The following is an 18,888-nucleotide window of genomic DNA, read 5'->3' as shown; positions in this document are numbered from 1 at the left end:
ATGTGAGAGTACTTTTGGTAAAAAAACAAAAAAAAAAAAAAAAAAAAACAAAAACAAAACCCAAAAAAAACAGCAACAGAAATGCTTGTAGCTATGAACTTGGAAAGAAATGTGAGTGTTATATAGAAACCTAAATTTCCCACTCCATTTCTATTCAGAGGGACCAGAATCAGCCTGACACAGTCTGGAGGAGTGTCTCCTCTGTCACTGTCTTCAGTGATGAAAAGATGACTTTGCAGATTGGTGTTTTGAGGAAGGGAAAGTAGCCTTGGGCCATTCTATTTTTTCTATTTGCATCCGCTGCCTGTACACAATGACCCTCCCAAGAAAATTTTGTGGCTTGTTGCGTTTTACTCTGCTTGCTTTTTCAGGCAGCAAGTTCCATAGGGAGGAACTGCGTGGCTGGTTAGCAGGGCCAGTCACGACAGATGAGTCAATCTAACTCAGTACCTAAATACACTTTCTCCCAAAACCTTCTTTAGAAATAATGGTTATGTTTTGACTGTCGTTTATTTGAATTTTGTATATAATCTTCAGTTAGTTCAGAATTTGGGGGGAAAGAAAGTAATAGATACACTGACTCTGTAAAACCACAGCACTCAATAATACGGTTCCTTGAATCTCCATATTCTTTGCATATGTCACATTAGGAAATGGTGTAATAACCTTGGTATTGAAGACAGAGTCGAAAGAAAAGTAACTTAATTTTGAGAGAGCCTCTGGCGAGTGAGAGATTTCCAAAATCACAGAAGAATATGAGATAGTGGACTCCTGAGAAATGGTTTACATTGCAATGGTGACAAATAAGGAGAATTGTTTTTTTAATTGATATTTCAGGCATAGCTAACTTGATTTGGTAATCAAACCTCTGCTTGGTGAAGCCAAAGAAAACTATTCTCTTACTCCAATCCCACAACAACAGCATTGATTTTGTTTGCAGTCTATCTATTCAAGGAGTCATAAACCTTCTGCTCTTACATGTTCATTTTAGCACATAAGGCATCCCCTCTCTCCCTAGTACACATGTGTCTCTAACCCCAGGTACCTCCAAACCCAATTTACCAGTAACCTGGCCACATAACTTTGGCAACTCTGTGACATCTGCTACTACTTTATTTACCACAAGATCCTAGAAATTCAGAGAAGCTGTTCCAAGATGTCTCCTGCACATTAACAAAACTTCAAATTAAAAACTAATTAAATACTGGGTATGTGAATACCATGAAAACAGAAAAGTAAATCAACTAGCCTTTTAGGTAGATAAATGTTTTCATTCAAGACTGAGTTGATAATTTGCAAGAAAAGGCAATGGGTGGATGAACACCAAAATGTACAAGACATAAGAAGTCACTGATACCCACAATGAAAGACCCTCAATGATATATTTCAAACCTGTCTTCATTTTATCTCCCAATACTTTTTATTTATCATAAAGCAAAAGTCATTTTAAGTTTTTTGTTTCCTATTCTTTATCTCCAGCTGTCCGAAGTCACACCATATTTCTGATAAAACTTGTTGGCTCATGTTTTTCCCTCTTCAATGTCCAATAATTTAATTTATATCACTTGTAGAACCCAGGTAGAAACAGGAAGGTATTAGTATTGAGGTTGAAAAATAACAACCACTGTTTTATGTAAATAAATCGACTAGAGAAAGATATTCTTATATTTCTTAGTTCTCAAAACAACTTCAAGTTATAAAGAAGAAAAAATAGGAAGCCTAGGAAACAAAAAAGGAAAAATGAAATTTATAAATAAATAGTTATATTATATATGTCCTGATCTGTCAAAAAATAGAAGCTATCTAAGTCCTTTCTAGTTTATAAATATAAGCTCTCACATATCTATAAACAATACACAAATATAAAGCCAAGACACAGAATAAAGACACAATAGGAATTTGCTGAACAAAATGTTGGAACATGCATCCTGAATGATAATTTGCACACTTTTTAGGAACTACTGATCGCAATCATTGCATTTGTCAATAAAGGGGAAATCAACATGATAATCAGGAGAACTTCCAAGTACTTTCCAAAGTGATATTTTCCTATCTGTGAGCATTTGTCTTGTGTTCACTGAAGACCCAGGTAATGTGTATATAGATACTTGGATATTTCATAGACCTTATAAGAACTTTAAGGGTATTAATACATCTCTTTAGAGAAGCATCTGGGCGGCTCAGTCAGTTAAGCATTAGATTTTTGATTTCTGCTCAGGTCATGATCTCACTGTTGGTGGTATAGAGCTCCATGTTGGGCTCTGTGCTGAGAACATACAGTCTGCTTGGGATTCTCTCCTCTCCGTCTCTACTGCTCCCCTGCTTACACACTGTCTCTCAAAATAAATAAATTTTAAAAATGCATCTCTTTTGAGACAAATGAGGCCAAACTGGCCTCATTAATTTATCTTTTTATATATCTCAGAATATCTTAAAATGTATTTTATAAAGGAAGCATAATATTCCAACTACAAATGCCTAGTATAAATTAAATTATATGTGAACTCTAATTTACAGAAAACATTAAGGAAATAAAAAAGATATAGAAATACTAGGAAAGCAAGGAGCCAAGATGGCAGACAGCATGGAAGTTTTCTGTGTGTCTTGCGTCCATGAAATACAGCCAGACCAACACTAAATCTGATCTGAGGATTAACACAACAATCTACACAACTTGAATGACAGAATTCAGCAGGTATGTGGCATGGAGAGGTGAACGTGGGGAGACAGAAACCGCAGAGGGCAGGGAGCTGCTTTTCATGCAGAGAGAGGATGGAGACGGTGGGCGGGGGGGAAGAATATGTGAAAAGCACCGCTCCCCAAAAGCAGCTGAAGAGAAAGTGGAAAATTGGAAACAGCCACAGGGACTGAACTAAAAAGGGAGAAAGGAGAAAGGAGAGGGTTTAAATTCCATTAAGACTGTAAACAGGAGGAGTGCAGAGTCTGAAACTCCACAGCTCGATACTATCAATGCTCTGGTGGGAAGGGTGAATCCCCAGGAGCAGAGTTGGGTCCAGAAGGTTCTCAGGCCACACGGGGAGAACAGTTCCACTGCTGGAAGGACATTTGCTGGAGGCTGTGAGGCCACCTGGTCCCAGAAGACCCCAGAGAATGGCCCCATTCTCTGGCGCTAGAACAAGATCATTTGGGGTGAAGACTGGTGCCAGATGTCTGTTGTGATTTTCCAAAATCCCTGAAATGCTGCTGCTACACTATCTCACGAACTTTTTCTGGGGCAGGCTGGCACCTGGCCACATTCTCGGGGCACCGGCAGCAGCAGGGTCCAGCAAGTGTTCCTACATGCTGCCAGCACCCAGCCATTGTTCAATAAGACCCTTCACAGAGGGATAGAGACAAAGCCACAGTCCCTCAGAAGGGGGGGCTGGGGAAGGCAGCTGCATCTGAGACAAAACTCGGAAAGGAGGTGCTGCCTGGGGCTTGGTCATGGACAGTGTGAAAGGGGGGAGTGGATGGAAACCGAAGATGAAGGATGGGTGCGCGATTGCTGATCAAGGAGAACAGAGTTCCGATACTAGAGACTGGGTAGCTGGGTGTCGCCATTTTCATCACTCCCACATATGCAAATATGCACCTACAAGCGCCACAACAATCCACTCCAGTAGGCTAGCAGCGCCATCTAGTGGAGGATGGAGAATGCAAACTAGCAGAGCTGTGACACTAAGCTCCGCCCAACTGGGCCACCCTCACTCTTCAAGAAAACAAGTCTCACCACCTACTTAGTTTATGGCCTGTCAAGTGCTTCATACTTTGACTTCTAGGGGAAAACGATGTAATTTCAGTCGTATTTCATTAGCCAGTCCACCTATCCGATTTTCTTTTTTTTCTTTTTATTGAATACAGAAAGAGAAAAAAATCATTTTTATTATCATTTTTTATTAAAAATACTTTTTCTTTAAATTTTTTCTACTATATTTTTTACTTTTTTGTAATTTTTTTTTTAATTTTTTTTTTCAACGTTTATTTATTTTTGGGACAGAGAGAGACAGAGCATGAACGGGGGAGGGGCAGAGAGAGAGGGAGACACAGAATCGGAAACAGGCTCCAGGCTCCGAGCCATCAGCCCAGAGCCTGACGCGGGGCTCAAACTCACGGACCGCGAGATCGTGACCTGGCTGAAGTCGGACGCTTAACCGACTGCGCCACCCAGGCGCCCCTTGTAATTTTTTCCAAACTCTATTTTACTACCGTCATTTCATTTTAGTCTACGTCAGTGTATTCATTAATTAAAATTTTCAAACGATTTCCTTTTTTTTTCTTTTTTTCCCTTTTCTCTAATCTATCAAGCACTTTCAACACCCAGACCAAAACACACCTAGGATCTAGCATCATTTATTCCATTTTGTGTGTGTGTGATTGTTTGTAATTTTTTAATTTTAATATTTTTTTAATTTTAATTTTTTTTAATTTTAATTTTTCTACCTCATTAATGCCTTTTTTCCCACGAAAATGACGAAACAGAGGAATTAACCCCAGAAGAAAGAGCAGAAAGAAACAACAGTCAGGGTCTTAACCAACACAGATACAGGCAAGATGTCTGAACCAGAATTAAGAATCACCATAATAAGAATACGAGCTGGTGTTGAAAATAGATAAGAATCCCTTTCTGCAGAGATAAAAGAAGTAAAATCTAGTCAATGAAATTAAAAAATGCTAAAACTGAGCTGCAATCTCAAACAGATGCAGCGGTGGCAAGGATGGATTAGGCAGAACAGAGAATCAGCGATATAGAGCACAAACATACAGAGAATAATGAAGCAGAAGAAAAGAGGAAGACTAAGGCAAAAGAGCACGATTTAAGAATTAGAGAAATCAGTGACTCACTAAAAAGGAACAACATCAGATTATAGGGGTCCCAGAAGAGGATGAGAGAGAAATAGGGGTAGAACTGTTATGTGAGCAAATCATAGTGCAAAACTTTCCTAACCTGGGGAAAAACACAGACATCAAAATCCAGGAAGCACAGAGGACCCCCATTAGACTCAACAAAACCGACCATCAGTAAGGCATATCAGAGTCAAATTCACAAAAGACTCAGACAAGGGGAGAATCATGAAAGCAGCAAGGTAAAAAAAAGTCCCTAAGCTACAAGGGAAGACAGATCAGTTTTGCAGCAGACCTATTCACAGAAACTTGGCAGGCCAGAAAGGAGTGGCAGGATATATTCAGTGTGCTGAATCAGAAAAATATGAAGCCATGAATTCTTTATCCAGCAAGGCTGTCATTCAAAATATAAGAAGAGATAAAAAGTTTCCCAAACAAAAATTAAAGGAGTTTGTGACCACTAAACCAGCCCTGCAAGAAATTTTAAGGGGGTCTCTCTGATGGGAGAAAAGATGAAAAAATAAACAAACGAATATATAAAGACCAAAAGCAACAAAGACTAGAAAGGACCAGCGAACTTCAACTCTACAAGCAACATATTGGTAATAAGTTCATAACTTACAGTACTCACTCTAAACGTCAATGGACTAAATGCTCTAATCAAAAGACATAGGGTAACAGAATGGATTAGAAACCAAGATCCATCTATATGCTGTTTACAAGAGACCTACTTGAGACCTAAAGACACCTTCAGATTGAAAATAATGGGATGGAGAAGCATCTATCATGCTAGTGGTCAACAAAAGAAAGCCAGATTAGCCATACTTATATCAGACAATCTAGACTTGAAAATAAAGACTGTATTGAGACGTAGAAGGGCATTATATCATAATCAAGGGTTCTATCCACCAAGAAGACCTAACAATTGTAAACATTTATGCACCAAATGGGATAGCACCCAAATATATAAATCAACTAATCACAAACATGAAAAAACTCATCGATAGTAATACCATAATAGTAGGAGACTTCAACACCCCATTCACAGAAATGGACAGATCATCTAATCAAAAAATCAACAAGGAAACAATGGCTTTGAATGACACACTGGACCAGATGGACTTAACAGATATATTCAGAATATTTCATTCTAAAGCAGCAGAATGTACATTCTTCTCCAGTGTGCATGAAACGTTCTCCAGAATAGATCACATACTGGGACACAAATCAGCCCTAAGTAAGTACAAAAAGATCGAGATCATTCCATGCATATTTTCAGACCACAACGCTATGAAACTCAAAATCAACCACAAGAAAAAAATTGGAAAGATCTCAAATACATGGAGACTGAAAACATCCTACTAAAGAATGAATGGGGGAACCAAGCAGTTAAAGAGGAAATTAAAAAATATATGGAAGTCAATGAAAATGATAACACCACAACCCAAAACCGCTGGGACGCAGCAAAGGCGGTCATAAGAGTGAAGTATATAGCAATCCAGGCCTTACTAAAGAAGGAAGAAAGATCTCAGATACACAACCTAACCTTATGCCTTAAGGAGCTGGAAAAAGAACAGCAAATAAAACCCAAAACCAGCAGAAGACAGGAAATAATAAAGATTAGAGCAGAAATTAATGCTATCAAAACCAAAAAAAAAAACAAAAAAACAGATGAAACCAGAAGCTAGTTCTTTGAAAGAATTACCAAAATTGATAAATCACTAGCCAGTCTGAACACAAAGAAAAAGGAAAGGACCCAAATAAATAAAATCAAGAATGAAGGATGAGAGATCACAAACCAACACAGCAGAAATAAAAACAATAATAAGAGAATAGTATGAGCAATTTTATGCCAATAAAATGGGTAATCTGGAAGAAATGGACAAATTCCGAGAAACATATACACTACCAAAACTGAAACAGGAAGAAATGGAAAATTTGAACAGAGCCATTACCAGTAAGGAAATCAAATTAGTAATCAAAAATCTGCCAAAAAACAAGAGTCCAGGGCCAGATGGCTTTCCAGGGGAATTCTACCAAACATTTAAGGAAGAGTTAACACCTATTCTCTTGAAGCTGTTCCAAAAAATAGAAATAGAAGGAAAACTTCCAAACTCTTTCTATGAAGACAGCATTACCTTGAATCCAAAACCCGACAGAGACCACACTAAAAAGGAGAACTACAGACCAATTCCCCTGATGAACAGTCCTCAACAAGATATTAGCCTACCAGATCCAACAATACACTAAAAAAATTATTCAGCACGACTAAGTTGGATTTATACCTGGGATGCAGGACTGGTTCTGAAAAACAGTTAACATGATTTATCACACCAATAAAATAAAGGAAAGAACCATATGATCCTCTCAATAGATGCAGAGAAAGCATTTGACAAAATACACAAAGCTTTCTTGATAAAAACCCTCAAGAAAGTAGGGATGGAAGGAACATACCTCGAGATCATAGAAGCCATATATGAACAACCCAACGATAATATCATCCTTAATGGGGAAAAACTGACAGCTTTCCCCCTAAGGTCACGAACAAGACAGGGATGTCGACTCTCGCCACTGTTATTCAACATAGTATTCAAAGTCTTAGCCTCTGAAATCAGACAACACAAAGAAATAAAAGGCATCCAAATCGGCCAGGAGGAGGTCAAACTTTCACTCTTCTAAGATGACATGATACTCTATATGGAAACCCAAAAGATTCCACCAAAAAACTGCTAGAACTGATTCATGAATTCAGCAAAGTTGCAGGATATAAAATCAACGCACAGAAATTGGTGCGTTGACTGGTTGCACAGAATAGGTTGCATTCCTATTCACCAACAATGTAGCCACAGAAAGAGAAATCAAGGAATCGATCCCATTTACAATTGCACAAAAAAACATAAAATATCTAGAAATAAATCTAACCAAAGAGGTGAAAAATCTATACACTGAAAACTATAGAAAGATTATGAAATAAATTGAAGAAGACACAAAAAAATGGAAAAAGATTCCATGCTCCTGGATAGGAAGAACAAATATTGTTAAAATGTCAATACTACCCAAGGCAATCTATATATTCAATGCAATCCCTATCAAAGTAACACCAGCATTCTTCAGAGAGCTAGAACAAATAATCCTAAAATTTGTATGGAGCCAGAAAATACCCTGAATAGCCAAAGCAATCTTGAAAAAAGAAACCAAAGCAGGAGGCATCACAATCCCAGACTTCAAGCTATACTACAAAGCTGTAACCATCAATTAATATATATATGTAATCATCAAGACAGTATGGTACTGGCACAAGAACAGACACTTAGATCAATGGAACAGAATAGAGAACCCAGTAATGGACCTACAAACATATGGCCAACTAATCTTTAACAAAGCAGGAAAGAATATCCAATGGAATAAAAGACAGTCTCTTCAGCAAATGGTGCTGGGAAAACTGGACGGAGACATGCAGACGAATGAACCTGGACCACTTTCTTCCATCATACACAAAAGTAAACTCAAAATGGATGAAAGACCTAAATGTAAGACAGGAAGCCATCAAAATCCTCGAGGCGAAAGCAGGCAAAAACCTCTTTGATCTTGGCCACAGCAACTTCTTACTCAACACGTCTCCGGAGGCAAGGGAAACAAAAGAGAAAATGAACTACTGGGACCTCATGAAAATAAAAACTTCTGCACAGTGAAGGAAACTTTTGGCAAAACTAAAAGGCTACCAATAGAATGTGAGAAGATTTTTACAAACAATATATCAGATAAAGGGTTAGTATCCAAAATCTATAAGGAACTGATCAAACTCAACACCCAAAAAACAAATAATCCAGTGAAGAAATGGGCAAAAGACATGTACAGACACTTTTCAAAAGAAATCCAGTTCTGGGGTGCTTGGGTGGCTCAGTCAGTTAAAGCATCCAACTTGGCTCAGGTCAAGATCTCAGAGTCTGTGAGTTCAGGTCCCGCATCAGGCTCTGTGCTGACAGCTCAGAGTCTGGAGGCTGCTTCGGATTCTGTGTCTCCTTCTCTCTCTGCCCCTCCCCCATTTGCACTCTGTCTCTTTCTGTCTCTCAAAAATAAACATTAAAAAAATTAAAAAAAAAAAGACATCCAGATGGTTAACAGACACATGAGAAGATGCTCCACATCACTCATAATCAAGGAAATACAGATCAAAACCACAATGAGATACCACCTCACACCTGTCAGAATGACTAACATTAACAACTCTGGCAACAACAGCTGTTGGCGAGGATGCGAAGAAAAAAGATCTCTTTTGCACTGCTGGTGGGAATGCAAGCTGCTGCAGCCACTCTGGAAAACAGTATGGAGGTTTATCAAAAGATTAAAAATAGAACTACCCTACAACCCAGTAATTGCACTACTAGGTATTTATCCAAGTGATACAGGTGTGCTGTTTTGAAGGGATACATGCACCCCAATGTTTATAGCAGTACTATCAACAAGAACCAAAGTATGGAAAGAGCCCAAATGACCGTCGATGAATGGATAAAGATGTGGTGTGTGTGTGTGTATATATATATATATATACACACACACATACATACATACATACATACATACATACATACATACAATGGAGTATTACTCAGCAATCAAAAAGAATGAAGTCTTGCCATTTGCAACAACGTGGATGGAACTGGAAGGTATTGTGCTGAGCAAAATTAGTCAGAGAAAGGCAAATATCATACGACTTCACTCATATGAGGACTTTAAGATACAAAACAGATGAACATAAGGGAAGGGAAACAAAAATAATATAAAAATAGGGAGGGGGACAGGGGCACCCAGGTGGCTCAGTTGGTTAAGCATCCAAATTCGGCCATATCATGATTTCACAGTTTGTGAGTTCGAGTCTCACGTCTGGCTCTGTGCTGACAGCTTGGAGCCTGGAGCCTGCCTCAGATTCTGTGTCTCCTTTTCTTTCTGCCCCTCCCCAACACGTGCTCTGTCTCTATCAAAAATAAATAAATGTAAAAAAAATTAAAAAACAGGAAGGGGGACAAAACATAAGAGACTCTTAAATATGGAGAACAAATAGAGGGTTACTAGAGGGGTTGTGGGAGGGGGGATGGCCTAAATGGGTAAGAGGCATTAAGGAATCTACTCATGAAATCACTGTTGCACTATATGCTAACTCATTTGGATATAAAGTAAAAAAATGAAATTAAAAATTAAAAAAAAAAAAGAAATACTGTGAAAGCATTTCGACTAAGAATCCCTCTAGAACAACAACAACACAAGTTCCTTTCAGTAATTCAGTATATTTTTTCCAGAAGACATTTATCTGTTTAACCTTCATTATAAGGAATGTGCTTATTAGCTAGATGCTCAGTGGTGATCCCACTTCCTGGAGAGAGGCTAACCCAAACATGCAACACGATTCTAAAATAAAACAAGGATTGCTGCCAGCAGGTAAACACAAGCTGCAATGGACACATGGAAACATTACTAAAGTCTTTTAGAGCCAAGGAAAAGTACACACACACACACACACACCACACAAAATGATACTTTACTTAAATATAAAAGGGTGACCAAGAGTCTTCTAGCAGTAAGATGGGAAGAACATACTAGAAAAGCACAGGCAGAGATAGAAATAAGAATACACAGGTCGGTGGGGAACTAAATATTAAGTTCAGTATGATTGAAACAAAATTATGAATGAGAGCATTGGCAAGTTAAATATGTAAGAACCTGGAAATCTGAACACTATGCTAATGGATTTAAATTTATTAAGTGATAAAAGTGAAGAGTTTAGACAAAGAAATCATATAATCAGACTTGCATGTTAGAAAGATCCAGTATACTAAGTGTAGAAGCTGAAATAAGGTTGAGCAGGGAAGAGGCAGAGACATCAGGGAAGATTATCTGTAAAAGATGACGAAGTACTAAATTGTGCTAATGAAGTCAAAATGTTCAGAAGTACAATGAATGGGATATGGTAATTAGATGTAAGTGCTAAGGAACTATAATTAATTGATCATAAGTGCTATTTACTGAGAGCATTCAATGTTGCTTTAGATCGATAGTGGTTCTTTTGTTTGTTTCTTCTGAGGCCATTTGGACACAAGACAATAAATTATACTCAGTCATGTGGAGCTTGAGATGTCTGTGGTTCGTCCAGTTGTAATGTCTAAGTGATAGGTGTATATGTGGAATCAGGACTCAGGAATAGTGTCAGAGAAGCAGATTCAGGACGGGATGTCAGCAGCATGTGGGTATTTAGAGAAGATCAGGGATTGGAAAAGAGAGTATGTACAGTCAAATCCCAAAGATAGGGAGAGAATTCTGGGGGACAAGAATATTCATGAAGAGTAAGTATGGGAAACCTGTTATTTTGTTTGCTTGGTTTGTTTTTAAATGAGAGAGGGAGGGAGATGAGAAAACAATGAGTAACAGAGGAAATCTAGGAGATACTTTGTCATAGAAAGAAAAAGGAGCAGCAGTGAGAATGTCAAAGAGGAGAAGAGACTAGTATTCATCAAATGCACTAGAGTAGAGAGATTGAGGAATTAATTAAAGGTGGGTAAAGAAGGAAATAGGGAAGGCCTAGAACCTACAGTGTATAGAAATTGGTCTGAGAAGGAAAGGGAAATCAAAGGGACTAATGAGACAGAGGAATTCATGGCCAAGTGGAAAAATATTTTTTCAAGATAAAAATGAGCATAACATGTTTTTCAAAGTTAAAAAGCAAAAAAACAGAGTATTGGTGGAGATACACTGATGAAGCCAAATAAGAAGGAAAGAGATATATGATATGGAGCAAAGGGAGAAAGAGTGATTTTGTCTACAGATTTTGTCTGATATTCCTGTGAGAATATTAGAAAGAAGTGAGCCAAGGATGGATATGGTGGATAACAAACTTACAGAATGGGGGATTGAGCCAAGGACACAGCGTTCGAAATGTGAGGGCATACAATCCTTCATACCCTCTTTCCTCTGAAATAGCAACAAGCTTGCTCTCTAGCTGAGTGGGAGGCACTGGGAGGCCTAGAGTCAAACAGGCTGTGAGTGACACAGGAATGAGAGACAGAACTCAGATACATGGGACAGGATTTCTGAGCCACCGCAGGGCACAGGTCATTGATCTCCACAAGCAGTCAAGCATAGTGTAGTGCCTGGATCAGTATCATCAACAGCAACTGGAAATTAATTTGAAATGCAAATCATCGGTCCCCACCATTACTTGTTGAATCACAAATTCTGTAGGCCAGGCCCAACAGTTTTTAACAAGTCTACTAGGTCATGCTGAGACACTAAAATTTGAGAAGCACTGTCTTAGGGCTTCATACATTACTAGAAGTACGACATGACTGTCCTTCCCTTCCTTGTTGCAGTGTGTGCTTTAGAATTCACTTTCCAGAATCTTTTAAAATCTTTGAGAAAGAAAGCAATCTTTATGAGGACTTCCTGAAGGACATTCAGAATACCTGCTTCCCTGGATGTTATAAAATTCACCTATGAATCACATCTTTGCAAGAGTCTTGATCTTTACCGCATCCTATTACGTGCTCCTAGAATTGCTTTGACTGGGCTGCCTGGGTGGCTCAGTCAGTTAAGTGTCCCACTCTTGATTTCAGCTCAGGTCATGATCTCATGGATCATGACTTTGAGCCTTATGTTGGGCTCTGTGCTCACAACTCAGAGCCTACCTGGGATTCTCTCTCTCCCTCTACCCCTACTGCATTCTCTGTCTTTCTCAAAATACATAAATTTAAAAAAAAAAAGCAGAATTGTTTTCACTAATTATTGTCTTGGAGGCAAGCTATCATCCTATACTTGTACGGATGATCGTAAATTCAATAGTGACTATTGGGATGGTTTTCAGGAATCTACCAACCAACCAACCAAGGGACATGAACACAGGGACCAACCCCACCCACGAGTTTTGGTTAAAGTTGAATATTGCCTCCTGAGCTGGAATTACAAGGACTCAATTTTTCCCAGCTTATCCTAACCAAAACCCAAACCCAAATCCCATCATCCTTCTTCAAGTGAGGACCTGTGGGGTCATCAAATGATTTTCAAGTGAGCCTGGCCAACTAAACTCTCTAATCTATATTTAAATCACGTAATTAATTTTTCTTTTGACAAGTCACTATGAAATTTTACTGACTATATATTATTTCTAATTTGTTAGTTGTCAGAAAGCTAGGAAGGAGAAATCTGGAAAGCCAAAATTTCAGTCTAACTGTTTTGGCCTTTTGTATATTCATCTGAGTGTTTGTGCCTCATCAATTTTCCATGCCAATTTTCTCTGTGACTAATCCTCATAACTTTTGTTTGGTGAAGTGTAGCTTCTTATATGCACATATTTTTATAAGGTTCTCACTATTTAGAACCCAATGAGGCTTAGAGCAAAAGGTTAAAAAAAAATCACTTCTTACCTGTTTATCTTTCCTCCATTCTCTTCATTTGTTTAATTAAATAGAATGTTGCCTCCTCCTGATATACCAGCACCATTCTATCAAAGAGTTTTCCAAAGCTTTCATGATGGAAAATTTATTCATGTTTTTGGTTTGAATCTTCTACCTATTCCTCTTAAATCATAGCCAGAAATTAACGGGGAAATTAGACTTCATAAGAAGGAGTTTAATGTAACCTATGTCTATTTTGTGTTTTCCTTTAAAAGAATTGGGACTAGCTATCATTCTAAGCTTTACTAACTGTTAGCATTATTGTTATTGGTATTTACAAACTTGATCTTGTAGCAACCAACAACATGTGATTCCGATTTACTGTTTACAACATCCATATCACTTCAACGTTTCTGCTCCTGAATATATTCTAATGTCACAGAAAAGAAGTTGTACTAATTGACTCCTTCATGTCTTATTTTCATTTGATATGAGCTGATTCAATATGGAAGCTGAGAAGAAAGATCTTATCAAAACCAAGCAAAACAAAAACAGAAATAATGGTCTGCCTATTTTTCTCCAAACATATGTCTACGTCTGTTCAATATCTAATATTTATAGCTATACTTATCCCTATTATACATATAAGTATGTATATTTATATTAAATATTTCTTATACCAAAAACATATTGCCAATTATAGTTTTTTCCTTATGTTATAAACTTACTGAAACTTCCAAAGCAAAAACCACCACCGTGAATATAGATGACAGCTGGTCTTCGGATTTCTGACTTTCTCTTTGGCAAGTACAAACGTACTGGAGTATCAACAAATATTGTATCGGTCACTGTGACATTTTCATCTGAGAGTGGCTGTGTATAGTCCAGACTGAATATCATGGAAATTAAGTCCCCATGTTTCATAATACCTAAGTTTTCAAAACACATATCCTGTAAAAGCAAAACAAAATTGAACATTTTCATCTTATATTACATCAAATTTGTAATATTTATTTCCAAGTAATACTGTATAGACTTTATTCCATACTTTTTTGCCTTTGAAAATCTAAAGTATCCTGTATTTTATTAGTAACTGGGTCATTCAAAAGCTGTCAATTAACTGGAAGTTATTTTATAATTGTAAATTCTTACCTGGAAAATTTCCAGGTCTTATAACATCTTTTCTTTTCTTTTTGTTTTATAGGAATGCTGTCATATTTTTCTTCTTTATTGTTCATTTTATCTAATCCAAAATTTTAAAAGTTCTCTTATGCTCACACTAACAGTTATTTAATGCCCTGGTTATCTTTTTTTTTTCTTTTTAATGCTTTTTATTTATTTATTTTAATCCAATTTAGTTAACATTCAGTGTAGTATTGGTTTCAGGACTTGAACCCAGTGATTCATCACTTACATATAACACCCAGTGCTCAGCCCAACAAGTGCCCTCCTTAGTGCCCATCACCCATTTAACCCATACTTCCAATTACCTCCCCTCGAACAACCCCCAGTCTGTTCTCTGTATTTAAGAGTCTCTTATGGTTTTTCTCCCTCTGTTCTTATTTTTCCTTTCCTTCCCCTATGTTCATCTGTTGCATTTGTTAAATTTCACATGAATGAAATCATATGGTATTTGTCTTTCTCTGCCTGACTTATTTTGCTTAGCAAAATATATTCTATCTCTATCCATATTGTTGCAAATGCAAGATTTCATTCTTTTTCGTCACTGAGTAGTATTCCAATTTGTGTGTGTGTGTGTGTGTGTGTGTGTGTGTGTGTGTGTGTGTGTGTATGGGTATGGGTATATGTATATATACACACACACATACCCATACACACATACATACACACCATATTTTCTTTATGCATTCATCAGTTGATGGACATTTGAGCCTTTTCATAATTTGGCTATTGTCACTATTGCTGCTATGAACACTGGAGTCCATATGCCCCATCAAATCAGTACTTTTGTATCCTTTGGATAAATGCCTAGTAGGGCAATTGCTGGATTGTAGGGTAGCTCTATTTTTAATTTTTTGAGGAATCTCCACAGTGGTTTCCATAGTAGCTGCACCAGTTTGCATTCCCACCAACAGTGCAAAAGTCTTCCTCCTTCTCCGCCTTCTTGCCAACATCTGTTGTCTCCTTAGGTGTTAGTTTTAGCCATTCTGACAGGGGTGAGGTGGTATCTTGTTGTGGTTTTGATTTGTATTTCCCTGATGATGAGTGATGTTGACCATCTTTTCATGTGTCTGTAAGCCATATGGATGTCATCTTTGGAAAAGTCTTTGTTCATGTCTTCTGTCCATTTCTTCACTGGATTATTTGTTTTTTGGGTGTTGAGTTTGACACATTCTTTATAGGTATTTCATATTAACCCATTGTCTGATATGTTATTTCCAAATATCTTCTTCCATTCTGTAGTTTGCCTTTTAGTTTTGCTGATTGTTTCCTTCATTGTGCAGAAGCTTTTTATCTTGATGAGGTCCCAATAGTTTATTTTTGTTTTTGTTTAATGCCCTGTTTTCAACTTTAAATAGCTGTGTCCTAGCACCCAACCCCCATCTCTCAAATCCCATATTTGATAGCACTGAAAAAAAATATCTCCCTGTTATTTCTGATAACTTTTCTAGGAAATTCGTGACATGTCACTGGGCAGTTTACCCAAAAGAAAAAAACTTAAAAATATATGGTCAATAGTACATCAAACACATTCCTACAATTATTTCAGAGTATGGTATTACAGGGTCTTAGAGAATGTCTAATTCCTATACTTTAACAATGAGGAAGCATGCAGAAGCCCTAAGTTGCAGCCAGTAAAGGTCAAAGCCAAATCTGCACTCATTTTTCCAGACCAACCACTTATACCATCATTTACTGAGTATATGATCTGAAGCAAATTACGCTCTACCTCAATTTTTTTTATCTATACAATTGTAATCATAATAATAACAACAAATCCCTCAGTGGGCTGTTTTATGATCTAAGTGAGTTAGGACTTCTCATGTACATAGAGGAGTGCCTACTACATGTACGTATTTAATGAATCTTGCCTTATTTAAGTATTCTTTACTACTAAAAATTCTTAAGTAATTTCATGCTAACTGAATATAATCAGGTAGAGTGTCCTTTAAGGCAAGATTTTGGGAAATGGGTAAATTAAGCTAATTTTTCATTTAGTGAAGCGAATTTTAAAAAGTGAATTGCTTTTTTTTCTCATTTCTCAGACATTTTGTTTTTGAGCTGGTAAGTATTTTTGAATAACAAAAGTATCACCTTAGAGATTATTTTGTGCTGTTCTACCATACATTATCTGTAATTCTCAGAGCAATCCTCTAAAGTATTTATGATTAATATCCCCATTTTATAGGTTAAAAATGTACAATGGAGGATTAGGAAAGTTTAGAAGATTGGACATGCTTTCTTTTACCAAACTCAGCCTTCCAAGTTAACATATGACTCCATAGCAATGCATTTTATTTATCAAGATTACTTCCTCAAAAACTTTACTTTTCACTTCCATTTCCTATGATACAGTAATCTATCTTCTGGTATCTCAACTTTGAGTTACAAAATTCAGTACTGACAAGAATAATTTTTTTTTTGAGAACAGCCAAGGACTGTTAATTTTACTAGAATAATCTTGCAAGTAAATACATGGGTGCTCTTCTTAGCATCTTTGTAAAAATAAAGAACAATCCATATACAATGTGAAATCTATAAAGTGCATAATTGTATTATAGACGGACAATGGTGGGAATAATTTGTAGCTGAAAAAGGAAAAGACTATGGAGTCGGCACTTGTTTCCCCACATCTTTCATGTTACGTTGAATCAAGGAGTAGGAGCATTGGAGAAAGAGGCAGTTATGCTTAAGGTCAGCCGCTAGAAGTGATCAGGGAGAGAAATAGCAGGACTCGGCAGATACAGACAGGAGACGGTTGTGTTTTCACAGAACCACTGTCTGCTGTGCAAAGTACCATGGGACAGCCTCTCCTTATATCATAGATTGTTCTCTCTTCTCTAATCATTTGCTGCTGCTTTGTCTTCTCCTTTCAGCTTCTTACTGTTTCCGTCATCAAATGACCTTTCTGGGAGCCACTTGGTTTGGCAGAAAGAGTACAAGTTTTGGAATGAGGCATTTGTGGCTTCAAATTTTGAAGTGGTCACTTTCTAGCTGTGTGAGATCCTCTGAACTTCTTTTCCTCCTCTGTAAACTGGTCCAAATAGTCTGAAGGTGGTGGGGATTCAGAGAAGTATACATTACTGAAAACCTGTGTATTCTAAGAGCTGAAAAATGCTATTCTAACCATATCTCTCCCTTACCAAGAGCTGTTTTTGCTTGAATTCATAATCGACCCTGCATATTTCAAGTCAGACAATCTCTGAAATCTAGAAATTTTGGTTAAAGATAAGCAATGGAGTGGCACCTGGTTGGCTCAGTTGGTTCAGTGTACGACTTTAGCTCAGGTCATGATCTCACAGTTCGTGGGTTCGAGCCCTGCATCGGGCTCTGTGCTGACAGCTCAGAGTCTGGAGCCTGCTTTGGATTCTGTGTCTCCCTCTCTCTCTACCCCTCCCCCGCTCATGCTCTGTCTCTGTCTCTAAAACATGAATAAACCTTAAAAAATTTAAAAAAAGATAAGCAGTGGAAACCAATGAAATACTGAGAGCCGTAAATTAACACCAAATAGGCACAAGTCTCAATAATGTTGATAAGTATCACTTATATATAAGTAAAATATAACTGGAAACTCAAATACATTAAATTTAACTCAAATGTAAGGTATCAAGTAAGCTTCAAAGCTTTCCTGTCAAGAATACCACTTATGCATATCACAGTATACACAAACTTTACATCTGGATACAAACTCCTTAGAAGCAAGAATTCTGTCCCACTGTTTGCAAAGATGTAGATATAGCTGGTTTTATAACTTAAGTTAATTTTGTGTAATTAATTTTTTCTAACAAAGAAGCAATGGTTATTTCAAAACAGTAATTTCTAAAAAGTTCAAAAGCACTGATTTTTAGTCAACAAGGCATCCCAATATCCATAAGAAAAAATGTTAATCTTACCATAAATGTACAGGTTTTAGCAACTGTAAATAAGGCTATTACTTTCCAGTATTCTTCAATGTTGCCTGGAATGGTGATATAAATGTAAGAAGCATAGAGAGCACAAAACAGACCCAAACAGAGAGCTTTGAACCCCATAATATCCCTTTCTCCAGTCTCTTCACAGTGCTGAGAAAAAGAGATTCTGAGACAGATACTGCAAAACATTAGTTCAAGCCTTAATTATTATTAAGCAACTCCCACAGTGTTTCTTCACCCTGTGACGCTGTCATCTTCCTAAAGCACCATAGGTGTGAATCAGAGCCTAGACGAGAATTCTTAATAAGCCACAAAATCCAATTTTGTGATTGGTTGGTTGCAGCATTTTGTAAAAAAAGGTTTAAAAAAAAAACTGGCTAATATTTCATCAAGATCCTGGCTCATGAAATTAGCATGGATTACTAACTCTGTTGCTTGTTGTGCTGGACCAAAATTTGAGCTAAAAGATAAGAGGTGTGGGGACTTTCCCACATGACATTATTCATCAAGTTGGAACTTTAATAGTCTGAAGTACAACAAGGCTCGGTATAAGTATCTCAGGAAACACTTTT

The 18,888-nt window shown here is 37.3% G+C and overlaps 1 protein-coding gene across 1 annotated transcript in view; it reads right to left on the bottom strand.

Annotated features, from left to right (window-relative positions):
* The window catches only part of AADACL2 (arylacetamide deacetylase like 2), a 34,990-nt gene extending 16,519 nt beyond the window's left edge, over positions 1 to 18,471 (bottom strand). The window contains exons 1-2 of the mRNA XM_040480515.1: positions 18,299 to 18,471; positions 13,952 to 14,174 (exon numbers count right to left, since the gene is read on the bottom strand). Of these exons, the coding sequence (XP_040336449.1) occupies positions 13,952 to 14,174; positions 18,299 to 18,436 (361 nt within the window). The 5' untranslated portion in view covers positions 18,437 to 18,471. The remainder of the gene's footprint in view (positions 1 to 13,951; positions 14,175 to 18,298) is intronic.
* Between the last annotated feature and the right edge of the window lie 417 nt (positions 18,472 to 18,888).

The sequence above is a fragment of the Herpailurus yagouaroundi genome, unplaced genomic scaffold (assembly GCF_014898765.1).
Source record: "Herpailurus yagouaroundi ecotype Mexico unplaced genomic scaffold, PumYag 159, whole genome shotgun sequence".
Classification (NCBI taxonomy): domain Eukaryota; kingdom Metazoa; phylum Chordata; class Mammalia; order Carnivora; family Felidae; genus Herpailurus; species Herpailurus yagouaroundi.
Note: the sequence above shows the minus strand (reverse complement) of the source record. Positions and strands in the feature narration are given on the sequence as shown.